This window comes from Pseudophryne corroboree, chromosome 12, assembly GCF_028390025.1.
Source record: "Pseudophryne corroboree isolate aPseCor3 chromosome 12, aPseCor3.hap2, whole genome shotgun sequence".
NCBI classification, from domain to species: domain Eukaryota; kingdom Metazoa; phylum Chordata; class Amphibia; order Anura; family Myobatrachidae; genus Pseudophryne; species Pseudophryne corroboree.
Window position 1 is genome coordinate 157,447,829 of NC_086455.1, and position 22,998 is coordinate 157,470,826.

The 22,998-nt window shown below is 48.0% G+C and overlaps 1 protein-coding gene and 1 long non-coding RNA gene across 4 annotated transcripts in view; one reads left to right on the forward strand and one right to left on the reverse strand.

Moving 5' to 3' along the window:
- Positions 1 to 22,998, reverse strand: part of LOC134981074 (uncharacterized) — a 304,398-nt gene that overhangs the window by 109,959 nt on the left and 171,441 nt on the right. Inside the window, exon 3 of one of the 2 annotated variants that reach the window (XR_010190511.1) lies at positions 19,606 to 19,729. The exons of the other annotated variant lie outside the window; for it this stretch is intronic. This is a non-coding gene — a long non-coding RNA (uncharacterized LOC134981074). Of the gene's footprint in view, positions 1 to 19,605; positions 19,730 to 22,998 lie in introns of those variants that run through there. 2 annotated transcript variants of the gene reach the window in all.
- The window catches only part of LOC134981073 (neurexin-3-beta-like), a 72,742-nt gene that overhangs the window by 11,549 nt on the left and 38,195 nt on the right, over positions 1 to 22,998 (forward strand). For both annotated transcript variants that reach the window (XM_063948216.1, XM_063948217.1), the window contains exons 2-4: positions 10,807 to 10,884; positions 13,070 to 13,150; positions 14,552 to 14,859. In XM_063948216.1, coding sequence (XP_063804286.1) covers positions 10,807 to 10,884; positions 13,070 to 13,150; positions 14,552 to 14,859 — 467 coding nt within the window. The remainder of the gene's footprint in view (positions 1 to 10,806; positions 10,885 to 13,069; positions 13,151 to 14,551; positions 14,860 to 22,998) is intronic.

Here is a 22,998-nt window from a genome sequence, read left to right on the forward strand (position 1 = left end):
AAACCTTTTTCTGAACCGTGTCCAGAATCATTCCTAGGAACAGCAGACGAGTTGTCGGGATTAAATGGGATTTTGGAATATTCAGAATCCACCCGTGTTGTCTTAGCACCTCTTGAGATAGTGCTAAAGCTGTCTCCAGCTGTTCTCTGGACCTTGCCCTTATTAGGAGATCGTCCAAGTATGGGATAACTAATACGCCTTTTCTTCGAAGAAGAATCATCATCTCGGCCATTACCTTGGTAAAGACCCGAGGCGCCGTGGACAATCCGAACGGCAGCGTCTGAAACTGATAGTGACAGTTTTGAACAATGAACCTGAGGTACCCCTGGTGTGCGGGGTAAATCGGAACGTGTAGATACGCATCCTTGATGTCCAAGGATACCATAAAGTCCCCTTCTTCCAGGTTCGCTATCACTGCTCTGAGTGACTCCATCTTGAACTTGAACTTTTTTATGTAGAGGTTCAAGGACTTCAGATTTAGAATAGGCCTTACCGAGCCATCCGGCTTCGGTACCACAAATAGAGTGGAATAATACCCCTTTCCTTGTTGTAATAGGGGTACTTTGACTATCACCTGCTGAGCGTACAGCTTGTGAATGGCTTCCAACACCCTCTCCCTTTCGGAAGAGACGGTTGGTAAGGCCGACTTCAGGAAACGATGAGGAGGATCCGTCTCTAATTCCAACCTGTACCCCTGAGATATTATCTGCAGGATCCAGGGGTCTACCTGCGAGTGAGCCCACTGCGCGCTGTAATTTTTGAGACGGCCCCCCACTGTCCCCGAGTCCGCTTGAGAGGCCCCAGCGTCATGCTGAGGTTTTTGCAGGAGCCGGGGAGGGCTTCTGTTCCTGGGAAGGAGCTGCCTGTTGGTGTCTCTTCCCTCTTCCTCTGCCTCGTGGCAGGTACGACAAGCCCTTTGCTCTCTTATTTTTGTAGGAGCGAAAAGGCTGCGGTTGAAAGGTCGGTGCCTTTCTCTGTTGGGGAGTGACTTGAGGTAAAAAAGTGGATTTCCCGGCAGTAGCCGTGGCCACCAAGTCTGATAGACCAACTCCAAATAACTCCTCCCCTTTATACGGCAAAACCTCCATGTGACGTTTTGAATCCGCATCGCCTGTCCACTGTCGTGTCCATAAGGCTCTTCTGGCTGAAATGGACATAGCACTCATCCGAGATGCCAGTGTGCAAATATCCCTCTGTGCATCACGCATATAGATAAATGCATCCTTTATTTGTTCTAACGACAGTAAAACATTGTCCCTATCTAGGGTATCAATATTTTCAATCAGGGATTCTGACCAAACTACTCCAGCACTGCACATCCAGGCAGTTGCTATAGCTGGTCGTAGTATAACACCTGCATGTGTGTATATATTCTTTTGAATAACTTCCATCTTTCTATCTGATGGATCCTTAAGTGCGGCCGTCTCAGGAGAGGGTAACGCCACTTGTTTGGATAAGCGTGTGAGCGCCTTGTCCACCTTAGGGGGTGTTTCCCAGCGCGCCCTAACCTCTGGCGGGAAAGGGTATAATGCCAATAACTTTTTTGAAATTATCAACTTTTTATCAGGAGCAACCCACGCTTCATCACACACGTCATTTAATTCTTCTGATTCAGGAAAAACTGTTTGTAGTTTTTTCACACCATACATAATACCCTGTTTTACGGTATCTGTAGTATCAGCTAAATGTAACGTCTCCTTCATTGCCAAAATCATATAACGTGTGGCCCTACTGGAAAATACGTTTGAATTTCTACCGTCGTCACTGGAATCAGTGCCCGTGTCTGGGTCTGTGTCGACCGACTGAGGCAAAGGGCGTTTTACAGCCCCTGACGGTGTTTGAGGCGCCTGGACAGGCATTAATTGATTGTCCGGCCGCCTCATGTCCTCAACTGACTGTTTAAGGGAAGATAAACCATCACGTAATTCCACAAATAAAGGCATCCATTCTGGTGTCGACCCCCTGGGGGGTGACATCTGCATATTTGGCAATTGCTCCGCCTCCACACCAATATCGTCCTCATACATGTCGACACCACGTACCGACACACACCGCAAACTCACAGGGAATGCTCTAATGAAGACAGGACCCACTAGCCCTTTTGGGGAGACAGAGGGAGAGTCTGCCAGCACACACCACAAAGCGCTATATATACAAGGGATATCCTTATATTAAGTGCTCCCTTATAGCTGCTTTAATATATATATATATATAGCCATTAATGTGCCCCCCCTCTCTGTTTTACCCTGTTTCTGTAGTGCAGTGCAGGGGAGAGACCTGGGAGCCGTTCTGACCAGCGGAGCTGTGACAGAAAATGGCGCCGTGTGCTGAGGAGATAGGCCCCGCCCCTTTTTCGGCGGGTTCTTCTCCCGCTATTTTTCCAGTCAGGCAGGGGTTAAATATCTCCATATAGCCCCTATGGGCTATATGTGAGGTATTTTTAGCCTTGTATAAGGTTTATATTTGCCTCTCAGAGCGCCCCCCCCCAGCGCTCTGCACCCTCAGTGACTGCCCAGTGAAGTGTGCTGAGAGGAAAATGGCGCACAGCTGCAGTGCTGTGCGCTACCTTATGAAGACTGAGGAGTCTTCAGCCGCCGGTTTCCGGACCTCTTCACGCTTCAGCATCTGCAAGGGGGTCGGCGGCGCGGCTCCGGGACCGGACTCCACGGCTGGGCCTGTGTTCGATCCCTCTGGAGCTAATGGTGTCCAGTAGCCAAGCAGCAAATCCACTCTGCATGCAGGTGAGTTTACTACTTTCCCCCTAAGTCCCACGTTGCAGTGATCCTGTTGCCAGCAGGACTCACTGTAAAGAAAAAAACCTAAACTAAACTTTCTCTAAGCAGCTCTTTAGGAGAGCCACCTAGATTGCACCCTTCTCGTTCGGGCACAAAATCTAACTGAAGTCTGGAGGAGGGTCATAGGGGGAGGAGCCAGTGCACACCACCTGACCTAGTAAAGCTTTACTTTTTTGTGCCCTGTCTCCTGCGGAGCCGCTATTCCCCATGGTCCTTTCAGGAACCCCAGCATCCACTTAGGACGATAGAGAAATCTCATTGGTTTGAACCACTAAAAAAGGTGGATTTAAAATATCTCACATGGAAAGTGACCATGTTACTAGCCCTGGCTGCGGCCAGGAGAGTGTCAGAACTGGCAGCTTTATCTTACAAAAGCCCATATCTGATTTTCCATTCGGACAGGGCAGAACTGCGGACTCGTCCGCATTTTCTCCCTAAGGTGGTGTCAGCATTTCATCTGAACCAGCCTATTGTAGTGCCTGCGGCTACAAGTGACTTGGAGGACTCCAAGTTACTGGACGTTGTCAGAGCATTAAAAATATATATTGCAAGGACAGCTGGAGTCAGAAAATCTGACTCGTTGTTTATATTGTATGCACCCAACAAGATGGGTGCTCCTGCGTCTAAGCAGACGATTGCTCGTTGGATCTGTAGCACAATCCAACTTGCACATTCTGTGGCAGGCCTGCCACAGCCTAAATCTGTAAAGGCCCACTCCACAAGGAAGGTGGGCTCATCTTGGGCGGCTGCCCGAGGGGTCTCGGCATTACAACTTTGCCGAGCAGCTACGTGGTCAGGGGAGAACACGTTTGTAAAATTTTACAAATTTGATACTCTGGCTAAGGAGGACCTGGAGTTCTCTCATTCGGTGCTGCAGAGTCATCCGCACTCTCCCGCCCGTTTGGGAGCTTTGGTATAATCCCCATGGTCCTTTCAGGAACCCCAGCATCCACTAGGACGATAGAGAAAATAAGAATTTACTTACCGATAATTCTATTTCTCGGAGTCCGTAGTGGATGCTGGGCGCCCATCCCAAGTGCGGATTATCTGCAATAATTGTACATAGTTATTGTTAACTAATTCGGGTTATTGTTTAGGAAGCCATCTTTCAGAGGCTCCTCTGTTATCATACTGTTAACTGGGTTTGATCACAAGTTGTACGGTGTGATTGGTGTGGCTGGTATGAGTCTTACCCGGGATTCAAAATTCCTCCCTTATTGTGTACGCTCGTCCGGGCACAGTACCTAACTGAGGCTTGGAGGAGGGTCATAGGGGGAGGAGCCAGTGCACACCACCTGATCGGAAAGCTTTACTTTTTGTGCCCTGTCTCCTGCGGAGCCGCTATTCCCCATGGTCCTTTCAGGAACCCCAGCATCCACTACGGACTCCGAGAAATAGAATTATCGGTAAGTAAATTCTTATTTTTTCCAACTTGTGCTTTAGTTACGATCCACGTGGACTACGATTGGGAATAGTAACCTTGCACGAAGTGAGCCCGCGGGGTTCACATTTCCATCTTAAAATGCGATCACAGCGCTGGACGGTTTAGCAAAGTGCTGCTGAATGAGGCCCAAAGTTACATTTTGTTACAAAGTGTTTATTTCCACCGCGTGTTGTGACAAGTGTAGTCAAGCTGCCCGTATTCCCATCACGCACCCCTCCTCACGACTGTTTTCCTACCATACTCCCTTCATTTAAAATGAGTAAAAGAATAACTTTCCGGCACTTACTGTCCTCTCATTACTGTCTCTCTTCCTGATCTCATGGATCATTGTTCTCTTGCCTGTGATCTGACAAGCTGAATACAATTACTGCTATCAAAGAGCCTCTTTTCTCCTCTGTAAAAGCTTCTCGGAAGCTGATAAGCTTTTTCGGGGCAGGCTGTGAACTTCCGAGTAATCCAGAGATTAAACGCTGCCACCAGGAGAGCAGGGGAAGATCACACTACCTGCCGGTAGACGGAGAGAGCGCACCTCCAGGGACACGGTTATTTGGTGGGGGATTTATAGAGAACATATGCAGAGCAAAGAGGAAGCTGAAAGATGGATCTGCGGAGGGGTCTCATCCTCTATTAGCCTGTAACGGTGTCTTTCATTTCTGCGTGTTGGGAGACAGAGGTGAAGGTCTATCCTGATGCCTGTGTATTAGGAGGAGATGGATTGTAGAGATCTGTGTAGTAGAACTGGAGGGAAGATGTTCGTGTGCTAAAAGGAGATAGAGGGGAGTGGTCTGAGTGTTGGGAGAAGATGATGGGGAGAGGTCTGAGTGTTGGGAGAAGATGATGGGGAGAGGTCTGAGTGTTGGGAGAAGATGATGGGGAGAGGTCTGAGTGTTGGGAGAAGATGGGGAGAGGTCTGAGTGTTGGTAGAAGATGATGGGGAGAGGTCTGAGTGTTGGGAGAAGATGATGGGGAGAGGTCTGAGTGTTGGGAGAAGATGATGGGGAGAGGTCTGTGTGTTGGGAGAAGATGGAGGGGAGAGGTCCGAGTGTTGGGAGGATATGATTGGGCCTTTGTTAGGAGACCTAGTGATCTTATATTTGTCTGTCAGGAGGAGGAAGGTGTGTGTGTGTGGGGTTTGTCTGTGTATTAGTGGGAGACAGAGTTAAGTGGTCTGTGTTAAGAGGAGATGGAGAGATCTGCGTGTAAGGTGTTATTGGTTTGTACAGTAAGAGGAGATGGAGGGGAGAGCTGTGCATTAGGAGGAGATGGAGGGAGGGAGAGCTGTGCATTAGGAGGAGATGGAGGGGGGAGAGCTGTGCATTAGGAGGAGATGGAGAGCTGTGCATTAGGAGGAGATGGAGAGGGGGGAGAGCTGTGCATTAGGGGGAGAGCTGTACATTAGGAGGAGATGGAGAGGGGGGAGAGCTGTGCATTAGGAGGAGATGGAGAGGGGTGAGAGCTGTGCATTAGGAGGAGGTGGAAAGGGGGGAGAGCTGTGCATTAGGAGTAGATGGAGAGGGGGGAGAGCTGTGCATTATGAAAAGATGGAGGGGGGAGAGCTGTGCATTAGGAGGAGAATGGGGGGGGGCTGTGCATTAGGAGGAGATGGAGAAGGGGGAGAGCTGTACATTAGGAAAAGATGGAGAGGGGAAGAGCTGTGCATTAGGAAAAGATGGAGGGGAGAGATGTGCATTAGGAGGAGAATGATGGGGAGGGGGGCAGAGCTGTGCATTAGGAGGAGAATGGGTGGTGGGAGCTGTGCATTAGGAGGAGATGGAGAGGGGGGAGAGCTGTGCATTAGGAGGAGATGGAGGGGGGGGGGGAGAGCTGTGCATTAGGAGGAGATGGAGGGGGGAGAGCTGTGCATTAGGAGGAGATGGAGGGGGGGAGCTGTGCATTAGGAGGAGAATGGGGGGGGAGAGCTGTGCATTAGGAAAAGATGAAGGGGGAGAGCTGTGCATTAGGAGGAGATGGAGAGGGGGGAGAGCTGTGCATTAGGAAAAGATGGAGGGGGGGAGAACTGTGCATTAGGAAAAGATGGAGGGGGGGAGAGCTGTGCATTAGGAGGAGATGGAGAGGGGGGGAGCTGTGCATTAGGAGGAGGATGAGGGGGGGGAGAGCTGTACATTAGGAAAAGATGGAGGGGGGGGAGAGCTGTGCATTAGGAGGAGATGGAGAGGGGGAGAGCTGTGCATTAGGAGGAGATGGAGGGAGGAGAGCTGTGCATTAGGAGGAGATGGAGAGAGGGGGAGCTGTGCATTAGGAGGAGATGGAGAGAGGGGGAGCTGTGCATTAGGAGGAGAATGGGGGGGGGGAGCTGTGCATTAGGAGGAGATGGAGAGGGGGGGAGCTGTGCATTAGGAGGAGAATGGGGGGGAGCTGTGCATTAGGAGGAGATGGAGAGAGGGGGAGCTGTGCATTAGGAGGAGATGGAGAGAGGGGGAGCTGTGCATTAGGAGGAGAATGGGGGGGGGAGCTGTGCATTAGGAGGAGATGGAGAGGGGGGGAGCTGTGCATTAGGAGGAGAATGGGGGGGAGCTGTGCATTGGGAGGAGATGGAGAGGGGGGAGAGCTGTGCATTAGGAAAAGATGGAGAGGGGAAGAGCTGTGCATTAGGAAAAGATGGAGGGGGGGAGATGTGCATTAGGAGGAGATGGAGGGAGGAGAGCTGTGCATTAGGAGTAGATGGAGAGGGGGGAGCTGTGCATTAGGAGGAGAATGGGGGGGGGGGGGGAGCTGTGCATTAGGAGGAGATGGAGAGGGGGGGAGCTGTGCATTAGGAAAAGATGGAGGGGAAGAGCTGTGCATTAGGAGGAGATGGAGGGGGGGGGGCTGTGCATTAGGAGGAGAATGAGAGCTGTGCATTAGGAGGAGATGGAGAGGGGGGAGAGCTGTGCATTAGGAGGAGATGGAGAGGGGGGAGAGCTGTGCATTATGAAAAGATGGAGAGGGGGGAGAGCTGTGCATTAGGAGGAGAATGGGGGCGGGGGGCTGTGCATTAGGAGGAGATGGAGAGGGGGGAGAGCTGTGCATTAGGAGGAGATGGAGAGGGGGGAGAGCTGTGCATTATGAAAAGATGGAGAGCTGTGCATTAGGAGGAGGGTGGGGGTCTGTGCATTAGGAGGAGATGGAGAAGGGGGAGAGCTGTGCAGTAGGAAAAGATGGAGGGGGGAGAGCTGTGCATTAGGAGGAGAATGAGGGGGGGGGAGAGCTGTGCATTAGGACGAGATGGAGAGTGGGGAGAGCTGTGCATTAGGAAAAGATGGAGGGGGGGGAGAGCTGTGCATTAGGAGGAGATGGAGAGGGCTGTGCATTAGGAGGAGATGGAGAGGGGGGAGCTTTGCATTGGGAAAAGATGGAGAGGGAGGGAGCTGTGCATTAGGAAAAGATGGAGAGGGGGAGAGCTGTGCATGAGGGGGAGAGCTGTGCATTAGGAAAAGATGGAGAGGGGGAGAGCCGTGCATTAGGAGGAGATGGAGGGGGGGGGGGAGCTGTGCATTTGGAGGAGATGGAGGGGGGGAGAGCTGTGCATTAGGAGGAGATGGAGAGGGGGGAGCTTTGCATTAGGAAAAGATGGAGAGGGAGGGAGCTGTGCATGAGGGGGAGAGCTGTGCATGAGGGGGAGAGCTGTGCATGAGGGGGAGAGCTGTGCATGAGGGGGAGAGCTGTGCATTAGGAAAAGATTGAGAGGGGGAGAGCCGTGCATTAGGAGGAGATGGAGGGGGGGGGGAGCTGTGCATTTGGAGGAGATGGAGTGGGGAGAGCCGTGCATTAGGAGGAGATGGAGGGGGGGGGGAGCTGTGCATTAGGAGGAGATGGAGGGAGGAGAGCTGTGCATTAGGAAAAGATGGAGAGGGAGGGAGCTGTGCATTAGGAAAAGATGGAGAGGGGGAGAGCTGTGCAGGAGGGGGAGAGCCGTGCATTAGGAGGAGATGGAGGGGGGAGAGCTGTGCATTTGGAGGAGATGGAGGGGGGAGAGCTGTGCATTTGGAGGAGATGGAGGGGGGAGAGCCGTGCATTAGGAGGAGATAGAGGGGGGGGGGAGAGGGGAGCTGTGCATTAGGAGGAGATGTAGAGGGTGGGAGCTGTGCATTAGGAAAAGATGGAGAGGGGGAGAGCTGTGCATTAGGAAAAGATGGAGAGGGGGAGAGCTGTGCATTAGGAAAAGATGGAGAGGGGGAGAGCTGTGCATTAGGAAAAGATGGAGAGGGGGAGAGCTGTGCATTAGGAAAAGATGGAGAGGGGGAGAGCTGTGCATGAGGGGGAGGGCCGTGCATTAGGAGGAGATGGAGGGGGGGGGGGGGGGAGAGCTGTGCATTTGGAGGAGATGGAGGAGGGAGAGCTGTGCATTAGGATATGTTGGTAGAGTCCTGTGTGTTAGGGGGAGACAGGAAGTGAGTGGTCTTGCTGTAGAAGGAGACTGATCTGTATACTGTATTCTGGTGTTTCTGGTAAGAGTCTGATCATCTGAAAGAAAGTTCATAGAAAGACAGAAATGTTAGCTGATCACTCCCACATAAAGCCACGGGGGCAGCGGAAAGGATGGGACCACCTGCACAGTACATTGAAAACACAGCGGAATCTATGATAATTGTCATAATTTGCAGTGAATCAATCAGAGCTTTGAACAAAAGCAGCAGATGGATCTCAGTGGGCCTTGGGATTGCCGATCAGTCCTGCTGGGAAAGTGACAGAGAAGTCAGGATGATTCTTTGTCCATACGCTATTGACACTGAATAGTCCTCGTGCACTGCCGGCTGCAATGTGTTCACTAGACTCCTGGAGCAGTTTCCTCTGTGCTCAGATATTTGCAGAATCTCGCCCGTGTCAGACTCCTCAGAGTGTTGTGTGCGACTGCAGCCGTCACTGACAGCAAGTGATGCTCCATCAGTACCGGGCACATCCGGCTGCCCTTATATGGCTGTAAAATCCAGCAATCTATTTACCACCGATGCAATATAACATTTAATGCATCTAAAGTGTGAGCTGGGATACGGTTTTATAAATTGTGATAAGGAGTCCAGAGAATGAACATGGACAGAGATCCACATGGCCAGTCTGCTTCCGCGTGCGGGGAATTGATCTGGTTGAGAGCACTGGCGCACTATTGAGAGAGTGTCCCCCTCCGTACAATCCCCAGTCCTGGAGAGTAGGGATTTGTGCGCACACTTAGCGGTCAACCTTTCCGTGTGCGTTTCCCCATGCCTGCATCAACTTGTGAAAAAAATACCTGATTCAATTAGATCAGCATGTTTTTGGTCCAGACACTTCCCGCCACGGTGACACAGAGCTTTCTCCCTTGAGACCAACGCTGGGCTTTTAGTTACTCTCCTTGTAAGTGACTTCGACAGTGAGCTGCATCCTTTGTCGCAACAGCGGTTTCTGTCCGGAATTTCATGGAGGAGTGGAGCAGCAGTCCAGCCCGACACCCCCTCAGCCCGTTCCTCAAGCCGCGTCCAAACAATTACCCTTGTCTTTTTTTCAGGCTAGAAAGAAGCCTGAGGAAGCCTCTTGGGACTTTAACTGATTGGGCAAATGAATGCTGTTATCTTACATTAAACTTGAGACCTTGTAAGGGGGATGAGTGTTGGATGGAAAATAGGACAGCTCATTATATTTTGTTTATACAGAAAACAATTAGTGAATTAGGATGTGTCTGCTACTCCAAACTGCTAAATATCAGCAACTCCGATAAGGTCAATATGACAGCCTTAACGGCATGAATAATTATCGTACATGTTTCTATTCAGTGTTAACTGTAAATCCAGAGTAAGACAATCTGTAGCTGCAACTACAAACGTTCCTTATAATGCTTAATAATGCTGAAACAACCAGAAAGAAAATCGCCAAACCACTGGAATTGGATTGGATGGTGTTACGGTTGTTGGGCAGCATGGTGACTTAGTGGTTAACATCACTGCCTCAAAGCACGGAGGTCATTAGTTCAATACCAGACCAAAGCCTTATTTTTCAGGGTTTATATGTTCTCCCCGTATTCGCGTGGGGTTTCTTCCCCCACTCCATACAAATACTGATTGGCTGCAAGAAAAATAACTTGTGTGTTATAGGGAATATAGAGTGTAAGCTCCACTGGGGCAGGACAGAAATGACTATTCTCTGTAAATGCTACGGACAGGCGTGCACTATATAATAAACCCACATACACTACAGAGGTAGGAGAATGCGACCAAACATTGGGGCAGATGTATTAACCTGGAGAAGGCATAAGGAAGTGATAAACCAGTGATATGTGCAAGGTGATAAAGGCACCAGCCAATCCGCTCCAATATGTAAATGAACAGTTAGGATCTGATTGGCTGGTGCTTACACTGGTTTGTCACTTCCTTATGCAATCTCCAGGTTAATACATTTGCCGCTATGTGTGACTAGCGTAATATGATAAATAACTGACATAACTGGTCTGGGTTTCTCAGGCGATGGACATTTCGGTTTTGGGAAGCTGCCTCAGTCCTTGACCTCTGAAGCCCACCGACCTCCTATAGAAGTGTAGGACCAGATATGCAGTAACATCAGACTAACCCATAATAACACTGTCTTTTAAACCTTAAGGGAATACAGAGCTACACCAAAAACCGAAACTGTCCTATAAACTACCCCGGAACCCAGAAGACGGCCAGCAAGACAAAGGTAACTAAACTGGCTGCATGTCCCCCTCCTCCCCTGCATGCTTATGGAATGGCCCCTGCTCGCCGCGGGCGCAACATAAAAAAATTACAAAAGTTAATGGGACTGTGAAAGTAAAATATGTCCTCTATAATAATCATAAAACTTAAATTTACTGACTTTCCAAAGGGAATATAAATTATCACATGTAATCCAGAGTTTTAATGCTGACTATAGGAACCTTTATTAAACAATTTTCAACAGAAATTGTTTTAATGAAGACCTGCAACTACTCTATAAATCCACTAAACCGGCTCATAACCCACAATTGAGTTAATGGGGTAAAAATGTCATTTATTGCGTTTAATTATGGAAATGATTAAGCATTGGGATGCAAAAACTTGCTTAAAAGAAGTGATGTCCAGAGGCACTCCCAGCTAACCACAGGCTGGAATTGTATCCGTGCCGTGTCATGTCCCTTTAACATGGAATCCTAGAGAACAGTTAGGTGTTATGTAGCACGTGCATGAGCCCTTCTGCTGTCCATCTTCCATCGATCCGCTGATGTTTTATGGTGCCTGATGCATGATACCTCAGACTGGGTTCTTCATTCATAAAGCCGCTGTGCAGACGCTGCATTCTCCATTTGTGTTGTGTTGAATTATTTATGTCTTTATTTTTAGAGTTTCCGCGAGAGGCATTGGCTAAAGCCGCTATAATGTCTCGCTTTATATAGCAGTCCTCTGTGTCTGTCTCTAGCGAGGACCTCCTAGCTGACCTGAGCTGTCATACCTTTCTCAGATAGATCAGCAGAAGACCTGCAGATGCCCACTGTCTGATCTTGGCCTGTGTAACAAATGCAGAAAACTGAGGAAGTACTCAGTCATCTATAACGATTCCTAGCTAACGCCCAAAATAGCCGTGAACCTGATAAATCCGCGTCTCGGGAAATGTTTGTTTTTTCCCTTGTTCTTCCAGACCACTATGCATGAGCTTGCAGAGGAAAGAACTGGCTCTGACTTTATATTCTTCCGAGTCACTTTTCTGCCTATAAGCGTAATGCATACAGATGGCCCTTATACATCTTTACTCTAACCTTCCGTCTCTGGTACACTGTGAGCTGAGTGTATGTGGCCACCAAGCAATATCTGGGGAAAAGTGCCCTTCGCTGCTCGTGGCAGAGCGTACATAGGTGTATGGGGGACATATCTGTATGCAAATCAAGAATCTTCCAGGGCAAAACTAGAAATCAGTGGTAAATCAATCTTGCATTAAATCTCGGTTCATTGTGACTCTGAACAATGTTAAGTAAGTGGCCGGTACTAATCCAGTCTCATATCAGCCTGGCGACTTCCACAGCAAACCTCTCGCCAATGTAAGGGGAGTGCATTGCCTGAATGTTATGTGACCCTTGCCACGACTGCACAGTGTCTTGTCCGTGCTCGCTAATGCGGCCCTCCTCCCACGACACTTTGCTATACTTAGAAATGGCTGGCGCAGAGGTTCCGCTCAGTTTTTCCACCTTTGTTTTTATTAATTGGTACGTTAAGGTTCTGGCTCGAAATGGCCGAGTTCCCTGGAGGATTGATCTAGGGAGCCATTTAAACCATGAAACACATAATCCTGATGAGTTCTGGTGAAGGAACGTGATGGTAATGACTGAATTACTGACGTCTTGCTTGCTTATTTTGTGAACCTTCTGTATCTCCGCTGTAAAGGTCTATACTCTGAAGCCACCATTTCTCTGCATCGCCACAATGTCTTGTCCATCTACTCGATATCTGAGCCTAATGAAGACCCTGTCTTCTCCATCTTCTCCTTATTTGATCATTGACCCATGATCCAGCTGTGAAACTAGGCGTATTGATGAAATAAAGCCTGGTTCTGCCACCTGTGGCCACGGACACTGCCTCAAGCCACAGGTTTCCTTCCTGATGGCTTAATGCAGTCGCCGTGTTAGGGATCATTGTATGTCCGTCCACAGCTGGTACATAGGGGGCACTGTTACTCATTTAAAGCAGCAATCCCATCTACACTGCATTTGCATTTCTGAGCACCCTTTGCTGACTGAGCCTGCTGCATTTTTCCAAACATCGCCTGTGGTAGGAGGATGGCTGATCCTTTTTTATTTTTGTGTTTTGGCTGCTGAGGTTTCTCTGGAAACTGCTGCAGACATTTTTTTATCCATACCGGGGTCCCTGTTTTCCAGGGCTCAGTATTTCAGGAATGGAAGATGGCACGAGACTTCTGAATCCTGAGTTCAAGAGATTGGGAACTGGCGTTGCAAAAGGTACCGATGACCTAATCAGTCCCGTAGGGAGGAAAGTTGGAGGTTGCTGCTTTAAAAACCCAACTGTTGAAGCGGTCTACTGGCACCCATATGTATGTCTAGAGGCTCGGCGCTAACAATTAGGCAGGGTGCGTTTTAGAACCATGCGCTTTCAAGAAACCTACTTAGGAGAGCTGTTTGGCGAAACCATTTCTTGCAGCGTTCTGCTATTACCCTTTTAAACAACGTTTTAATAACTGGCAAGTATTTCAAGCCAGATTCCTGCTTTCTATAGACTTCAAGTGATTTAGCTGCCTATACAGACTTGACTCACAGAAGGACGGTCTTAGGAAATAAATCATATTATATGAGTCTAGTGGTGCAGTAAAGACTACACATTACGGCTCTAGTGCCTCATGCCTCAAGATTCAGTTTCTCTAATTAACTCTCTGCATTTCCTCCTGCTTCCCAATCTAGCCGAGTCCCTGCAGACCCTGTAGTTGAGCCCTTCCCTCGCAGCAGTTCCTTAGTGCATGTGGCCTTATTGTCAGTGAGCAGAACTAGCGCAGAGATATAGTCCATCTTTCTATACTATTATTTGACTCTTGCTCTGAGCCTCACACTTAATCCTGTGCTTTATCTTTTTCTATTTTTACTGCTTTCCTTCCTCTGTTATAACCATTTCTTCCTTAAGTGCCAAATGACTTCACATTAAAGTGGGAGGGAGAGGCGGAAAAATAACAGTCCTCGGATCTATGGAGGTGCCAGGGACACTGAGGTCAATGGGAGATATTGATCGGTGTCTGTGAGATGCATGATCTGTTAATGAATCTTGGCCTAACTGTTATCAAGGCTGCAGACACTGGGAAGAGAGCGTAAATGGCTTCTAGACACTTCCTAAAATCAAGGTGTACTAAAGTCAGTGACATGATTAAAGGAGGTCAATACATCAAAGGACCGGAGTGAACAGACTGCATGTTTGTTCTCCGATATTAAAGTGGCCTAATGTCAGGTCCTGTAATTGATGAGTCCGATGTGGTTTTCAAGAAAGTTTGCCAACAGAATCTGAATAGAACGGTATAAAATGGGATCAGTTTGTTTTTGTTTTGTTAAGAGTTAAATTTAAAAAGGAATAATGGTTTTGTTTAAGCCGGTTGAACAGTGTTACTTCATTTCAGTATAATATACAGAGAGAAGGGGAAATTCTTATTCTTCTTTGTTCATTTTTCTCTTTGCTGAGGTGCACAATAACAGACAGGCAATCCTTATTGCCAAGTAGAGATCTGTGAGTGTCACACAGTTGTTATTCTATCAAGTATGTCTTCTAATGGTTTCAGATGTAGCACTCACACTCGGGAAGCTTGCAGGTGAAGGTAGAACACTCATATGATGTTACTTGTTCCCTCTACTGTGTCACTGTAGGGCGACCGTTGACAATCTTCAATACTCAAGCACAGATAGCCGTTGGTGGAAAGGACAGGGGGAGGCCATTCCAAGGGCAGCTCTCTGGTATCTACTACAATGGTCTAAAGGTCCTGAACATGGCAGCAGAGCACAACCCTCACATCAACATCAGTGGAAGCGTGAGGCTGGTGGGAGAGGTTCCGTCTATCCTTGGGACAACACCAACCACTTCTATGCCTGCCGAATTGTCCACGACCATTATGGAGACCACCACAACCTTGGCGACAACGACGACGAGGAAGAACCGGTCTTCTCCAGGATCCATGGTATGTTCTGTCATTGTCTATTCTCCCTGTGCATTGTACATTCATTTCTGCAGAGTTTATATACCAAACCATAAAACGCCAGATGACTTCCATCTTCTAAGCATCTGTAAGCAATGGTGGTGTTGAGAACACTTGACTTCCTGTGACCACTCCAGTATTGTCTTAAACTCAAATATCCATGGTCTTTCTCGCACAGAGTTAGAGTACCCATTACCTATATACAGTGTCCATTCACTGAGCTGATACTGTCCCACCAGTGGGTCACTAGCCTTCACCAGCATTGATCCACCACCCTAATGGCTGTGACTGGTGCTGTATAACACTGAGCTGAACAGCCCTGAGGAATGCCAACCGTTCTTGCCGACGTACACCACCACATTCTACTAGAATGCTGGCACAATTAGACGTGGCCAGGAACCCACATTACACAGCAGCTGGTTCCGTGGTTCCTTTATCACATAGGTTCTCAAACTCGGTCCTCAGGACCCCACTCAGTGCATGTTTTGCAGGTAACCCAGCAGATGCACAGGTGTATTAATTACTCACTGACACATTTTAAAAGGTTCACAGGCGGAGCTAATTATGTTACTTGCGATTCTGTGAGGAGACCTGCAAAACATGCACCGTGTGGGGTCCTGAGGACTGAGTTTGAGAACTTGTGCTTTGTCATATTGCAACAATTGTACAAGCACTGTTAGCCCTAACTATTGTTCCTATTATAAATAATCGGGATCAGTCAAGTTTTATAAGAACAATAAGGAACAATTTAAAACCATTGATGGAGATTGCAAACATTAGTAAGGAATATACAGCAAAAACCTCCCAATCCCTGTATAGTAGATGACTTGGCATGATTACTAACCAACCATCTTCTACACCATGCAGGGCCAAGCCCGTAACCCCTGACTGCCTTCCAGCCCCTGAGCCAGTATGCAGGGCTCCAAGGCCAGGGAGTAATCCGAAGACAAACACACGGGTCCCTTTTTTTTTTTCCTCTGCTTTTCCGGCATTTTAATGGCTGACCCTTAATATATTCAAATAGTAAAATGCATAAAAAAAATAATGAAATGAAACGATTTCCAAGTGCTAAACTGAGAAAAGGTTCCAAGCCCCTAATTTGATGTGGGCCATCTGGCACCTGTGGGGGTATGAGGATTTGCATCACTGCTGGTTGTATTGCGGGTCCCTTACATTGTGCCTTGTGATATCGGTGGGTGCAGATGGCAGAACCTGAAACAATGTTCTGTAGTCATTTATTTTCCCTTTTTCCCGAGTTCAACATAAATTAATCAGCTCTCCAGATGTGCCCGGGCTCACAGACTCCATAGGGTGCTATGGTCCTGGTTCCTTTCTTTGTGGTATCGCTCATCTATATTCATCTCAAGGCTTTTGGGGTACTGAGTGAATATTTATTTTCATTTGGACACTTCCAGAGGAAATCTGTTTGGATTTCAGGTCTAATTGTCAGATGGTCTCGGAGCAAAGTCTTGTATGTAGATGTGCTGTTAAGGTATCCGTGTTCTCAGGGTTTCTCGGATTGTGGCTCTGCAGATACTGAACCTGTGGGGAGATATGTGGAAGGAAGGGGCAGTGTATTTTGCCATGGGGCAATACGAAGCAAGATTGGGCAGAGCGTCGTGCTTTGAGCTGTTATGCAGTTAGGTCATTGCAGAGCATTGCTGTGCAATACCGCAAGCTGAACACATCTGCAGATAACTTGCATTCACAGGACAGCACGCGCCACCTGTTATTGCTCTTTATGCCGGCTTCACTATAATTACTTTTATTCAATTAAAAGTCAGATTTATACCTTCTGCTCCAGCTGAACACACTCCGCCAGTCCCTCTCGGCGTTCAATAAAGCTGGGTAGGAGAGACCAAAATTGACTTATAGACGCAGTCTTTCACTCTGCGAGATTAAATAAAACACATCTATGGCGAGAGACTTCCTCTTGACTTACTGATGCATTTAGAAAGCCAGTAAGATTTGTAATGCAGACTATAAGTCATCTGTTGTAGCCCAGTATTAGAGCAGAAATGGAGCATTGTAGATTGTAGTTACACCACTCCGCGAATGCCTAGTAGACTGTTCCACCAGGGTTCCATAGTCTGTGAACCGGGCTTGTCTAGGAAGGTGGTGAGTGGAAGACCAATGAAAAGCTGCAATCACTACCACTGATAAAGTACATTTGCTTCCACTTCCTGGGGGGACATTAGGATGGATTCTGTAATGTAGAGGGGTGGAATAGATGACCGTAGTCTTGTAATAACAAGTAAGCATTTCCGTCAACCTATCTCATTCAAAAGTTGATAACCGCTGAAAAATGGTTAACTGGGGCCACTACGGGAGCATCCCTTTCAATGCAGACTCTGTCCTGGCCTCCTGTATGTAATTGTAGGCCACATGCTTAGGGATGTAACTGCTGAGGATTTAAAGGGTCAGTCACGTGACTGCTGACTTTATATAGATCAGCCAATCCAAATTGGTTAAGGTATTTAAGGCAGCTCCGTGCAGAGATCTGTACCAGAGTATTAGTTAACTTGTACTTTAGCATTCCCATGTTCCGGTTGTCCATATTCTAAATCACATTGCCTAAAGGATGAAAAAAAAAAAAAAGGGGCAGACTAGATGGGCCAAGTGGTTCTTATCTGCCGTCAAATTCTATGTTTCTATGTAAGTTCTCATTTGATTTCTGTGCTTCTGATCCAGTTTGGGGGCCAGACTGTTTTCCTGTCTGGTTTGGCTCTGATCCTCTATTTAGTTCTGGCCCGGTTCATCTGGACTTTCCCTACGGGTGACACCTTGCTTTATATGCAGTCTGCTTGTTTACCAGCTTGTTGACATTCAAGTTCCTGTCTTTGTGACATCACATCTTGGGGGCATGGCCAGGGGTGGATTTAGGAGTCGAGCAACCCATAAGCAGAACATTGATGGCCGCCCCAACCCATAATTTTATTATTTTCATTATTCGTTTATAAGCCCTACTTTTTCATGTGTGATAGGTCATGGCTCGTTGCTTGTTCACTAACATTGTATTTTTAATTATATACACATAATTACTAAGTAGGACGACTTACAGGGGTTTCCTTGTTGCTTTCAAAACATTTTAGTCTGACAGTTATAAAACAGACATCTGAGTGCAGCCCCCCAGAAAGTGGCACCCCATGGCTCATGCCTCACAAGGAATTCAGCACTGGGGCATGGCATTCTAACAGTGAGGCCCACATCCTCTTGCAAGGGTCACTGGTGAAGGCCAGGGGCTTGTTAGACTCCTGTGCTATTGCCAGTGCAAATCTATACTGACCACTAATACCAGATGACTCTGACAGGACTCAATGCGTTATTAGCGGAGGACGTTCTCTCTACGTTAACCACAGAGGATTCTTTTACATGTGACCGCTCTAAATCCGTTACCACAGACAATGCATTTTGTGAATAATACAATGAATTGGTGTAACAGATGGAATGCTCTCACCCCGGTGTCTGAACGTTTGTTGTGTCTCGGCACTTGTAACGTAGTAATTGCCCACTGTAACTTTTATTAACAATGCAAGTTGTCATTCAGATGACCTGTTATACTTGGCCACCCCTCCATGCTTCCTGTCATGTTTATCATACTATAGGAGAGGAACATTGGGCCAAGAAATCTGTCCTGTGACTCCTTTAGCTCAATGCTGTACTTTCTTCAAGATGGTCTCGATTAAGAATTGGCAAAGACTCAAGTCCAAATTCTGGCTCTAGGAGCACTGCTGCATTATCAGCCTGCTACTATCTAATACCTGATTAGACTTTTTCTCATAGGGGTCAATCCAATTGCCGGCAAAGGGGGTGAATTTCCGTTGCAACAGCACCACATATCACCCCTAGCTGCCCAAGCTCACCCTGAATTTGAGTTTTATACACGGCCCTATGAGGCTGCAAACAAAATTGTGCAAGAAAAGTGTCGCTCTTGTAGCACTAACTCACAGGGGCGAGAAAATAGCCAACAATTGAAATGACACCATAGTGTCCTGGGATCTAAATTTAATGTTAGAGGTTCACACAGAATCACTGCATATATCCTCTGCATCTCTTTAACGTATCTGACAATGAAAGTTCTTTCTGATAGCCAAAATATCAGTACGGAGAGTCGTATGCTGGGTACACACTGAGGCTAATACAGACCTGATCGCTCGCTAGGGTTTTTTTTGCAGTCCTGCGATCAGATAGTCGCCGCCTACAATGGGAGTGTATTTTAGCTGTGCAAGTGTGCGATCGCATGTGTAGCAGAGCTGTACAAACAGATCTCGTGCAGTCTCTGCGCAGCCCAGGACTTACTCAGCCGCTGCGATCACATCAGCCTGTCCGAGACCAGAATTGACGTCAGGATCCCTCCCTGCAAACGCTTGGACACGTCTGACTTTTTCTAAACACTCCCAGAAAACGGTCAGTTGACACCCACAAACACCCTCTTCCTGTCAATCTCCTTGCAAACGCCTGTGCGAACGGATCCTTCTTAAATACCCATCGCTGAGTGGCGATCCGCTTTGTACCAGTGTGATACGCCTGCGCTTTGCGGTGCATGCGCACTTTAGGCCTGATCGCCCGCTGAACAAAAACGCAGCCTAGCGATCAGGTGTGTGTACCCAGCCTGACATCTGCAGCAACAGGACCCGGTGGGGGGGTATTCACGCTTGTCGATGCGGGGAGCGACAGCAGGGGGACGTACTGCATTCAGCTGGAACTAACCTGCGTTTCTACCTTAGGCAGTGGTCTCTTCTTTCCACATAAACAAAGATTTTGTTCTTCCCCTTTTATTTTCACCTTAACCAAAGTGTCTCCAGGACAGAAAATGTCGTTGTCTCGATTTTGGTTGGAGCTCAATTTATTTCTGTAAAACAAAAAACATTTGGGGGGGATATTCAATTGCTTGAAAAGTCGGTTGGGTGTCTTTTTTCCCCCTGTCTAATAGATAGGAAAAAAACAGACCGCAAACTTCCTTTTCAAACAATTGAATTTCCCCCTTGGAATAATAAACATCTATTTGTCTTAATGACCAGAATAAGGGACGGAAAGCTGCCTGTTGAGCAGGTGCTGGAAGTGTATACAGTGAAGAAGATGTATACAGGAGAAGGAACCAATGCACGTTCTTCTAGAGCTGTGGCTGCATGATGGGTAGAGAGAGAATCTGTGTCCATTGCAGAGCTGCAGATTGGGTCTCTCTGCAAAATCTCCATCCGCTAAGTGTCACCTTATCAGTATTCAGACTTCTGTGGGCGTTGGAAGGAACATGCTTAGGTGCCCTTAGAAAAATTCAGCTCTGACATTGCGCCATTGCGGATGTTCGACAGAGGAAGAAGACGAAATGGAGGTTATTATGTGCTAATCTATGTAGTTGACGGCAGCCAACTGATGTCCTTAGTGCAATGGATACTGATATGTTGTGTTAGGATATTTTACATCTTGGACACGAGAAGCGTCTGTTTCCATGAAAAGATTATTAGAAATATACTTGTAACCGTATATCTGTGGGTGTAACTCATGCATGAATAACCATTGCAGTCTGGGACCGAGCGTCTCTCTCTGCATTATATCACAGGGGCTGGGGAGCGGTGTGGACGGAGGACTCTCCCTCTGCGCTAGTTGATTTAATAAACTTTCAAGGCCGCTAATAGTGAGGTTTCCGTAGTCGTGGCCTGTGTCTGCAGAAAACAAACGCTCTCATCTCGGTGATATTAAAGCTATAATTCCTGCCTTCATCCTCCCCACTGTATAGCAGATAATAGGCAACGTCTTCATCCTGGAGATCAGCACCGTGGCCTCGCTCAGTGCAGCATCTAATGCTCCACACAGCTGGCAGCGGATGGGTTAACAGGACTACAGTCTACCCAAACCAGAGACCAGGAGTGTAAATGTGGGACGCTTTGCTGTGGTTATTGGAAGATGGGAATACAGGGTGTATACTGTGTGGAAACGTATGGTCACCTGTAATACGCACGGTGTTTATCATGGGGGAGGGCACTCGGAAATTCTCTTACTGTACTATGGGGTTGGGTATCGATAGCTGGGCGCACAGAATCCCGATGGTCAGAATGCCGACAGCAGCATCACTGTTCAAAACCCCAACGGATTTTGGTATTTTAACCCTAACCCAAATCTCCCGCAGCTTGACCCTAGCCGTCCCCATCCCGCAGCTTGACCCTAGCCGTCCCCATCCCGCAGCTTGACCCTAGCCGTCCCCACCCCGGAGCCTAACCCTAGCCGTCCCCACCCGGCAGCCTAACCCTAGCCATCCACTTCCGCAGCAGAACTCTAACCCTCCTGTCCCGCAGCCTAACCCTAACCCACCCCTCCCACCCTAACCGTAACAGTCAGGATGCCACTGTGAGCTGTGTGCTCCGAGATATTACCAACATGCCCTACTATGCAGTGGGGCAGGGGGACAGTGTAGTGAAGATTCCCCAGCCCATGTACTGTGACCGTGCGAGTTGCATTACATCACTCTGATCTGCTCACAGTAAATAGAATGTGAAGGTGAAACCGGCAACTGGAACAAAGCCTGGAATCCCCTTCACAGAAACAACATCTTAATTACAAGCCTGTCTCAGGAAACATACACAAACATGAGAATAATAATCATTACACGGGTCTCGGACAGATTAAATTGCTTCTTCTCTCTTCATAAGTGCTTCTTCTAAAACAAATGGTACATTAAACGAATATGGACCTAAAAAAACAACAAAACAAAAAAATTTGGCGGCCCCTGGCTGCTTCAGATATGTATAGATTTCTTTTTTAGCCCCACACACAATAAAACAAAAAAAAAATAGTCGTTCCTGGATCTATAATAACTCGCTCAGTGGTCCCCTGACTGCATCATGCTCACTGCTGGGGAAAACTAGCTCTGCAGTCCCCCCAATGCATCATGCTCACTGCTGGGGAAAACTAGCTCTGCAGGCTCCCCAATGCATCATGCTCACTGTGCTCTGCTGGGGAAAACTAGCTCTGCAGTACCATTAATGCATCATAACTAGCTCTGCTGGGGAAAACTAGCTCTGCAGTCCCACCAATGCATCATGCTCACTGTGCTCTGCTGGGGAAAACTAGCTCTGCAGTCCCACCAATGCATCATAACTAGCTCTGCAGTCCCACCAATGCATCATGCTCACTGTGCTCTGCTGGGGAAAACTAGCTCTGCAGTCCCACCAATGCATCATAACTAGCTCTGCAGTCCCACCAATGCATCATGCTCACTGTGCTCTGCTGGGGAAAAATAGCTCTGCAGTCACACCAATGCATCATGCTCACTGTGCTCTGCTGGCGAAAACTAGCTCTGCAGCCCCCCCAATGCATCATGCTCACTGTGCTCTGCTGGGGAAAACTAGCTCTGCAGCCCCCCCAATGCATCATAACTAGCTCTGCGGATCCCTGGATGAATCATGCTCACAGTGCTCTGCTGGGGAAAACTAGCTCTGCAGTCCCCCCAATGCATCATGCTCACTGTGCTCTGCTGGGGAAAACTAGCTCTGCAGTCCCACCAATGCATCATGCTCACTGTGCTCTGCTGGGGAAAACTAGCTCTGCAGTCTCCCCAATGTATCATGCTCACTGTGCTCTGCTGGGGAAAACTAGCTCTGCAGTCTCCCCAATGCATCATGCTCACTGTGCTCTGCTGGGGAAAACTAGCTCTGCAGTCTCCCCAATGCATCATGCTCACTGTGCTCTGCTGGGGAAAACTAGCTCTGCAGACCCCCTTCCCCCCCAATGCATCATAACTAGCTCTGCGGATCTCTGGATGAATCATGCACACTGTGCTCTGCTGGGGAAAACTAGCTCTGCAGTCCCCCCAATGCATCATGCACACCGTGCTCTGCTGGGAAAAACTAGCTCTGCAGCCCCCCCCAATGCATCACAACTAGCTCTGCGGATCTCTGGATGACTCATGCTCGCTGTGCTCTGCTGGGGATAACCAGCTCTGCAGTCCCCCCAATGCGTCATGATAACTAGCTTTGTGGATCTCTGGATGCATCATGCTCACTGCGCTCTGCTGGGGATAACTAGTTCTGCAGTCCCCTCAATGTATCATGAGAACTAGCTCTGCGCATGTCTGGATGCATCCTGCTCTCTGTGCTCTGCTAGGGATAACTAGCTCTGCAGATC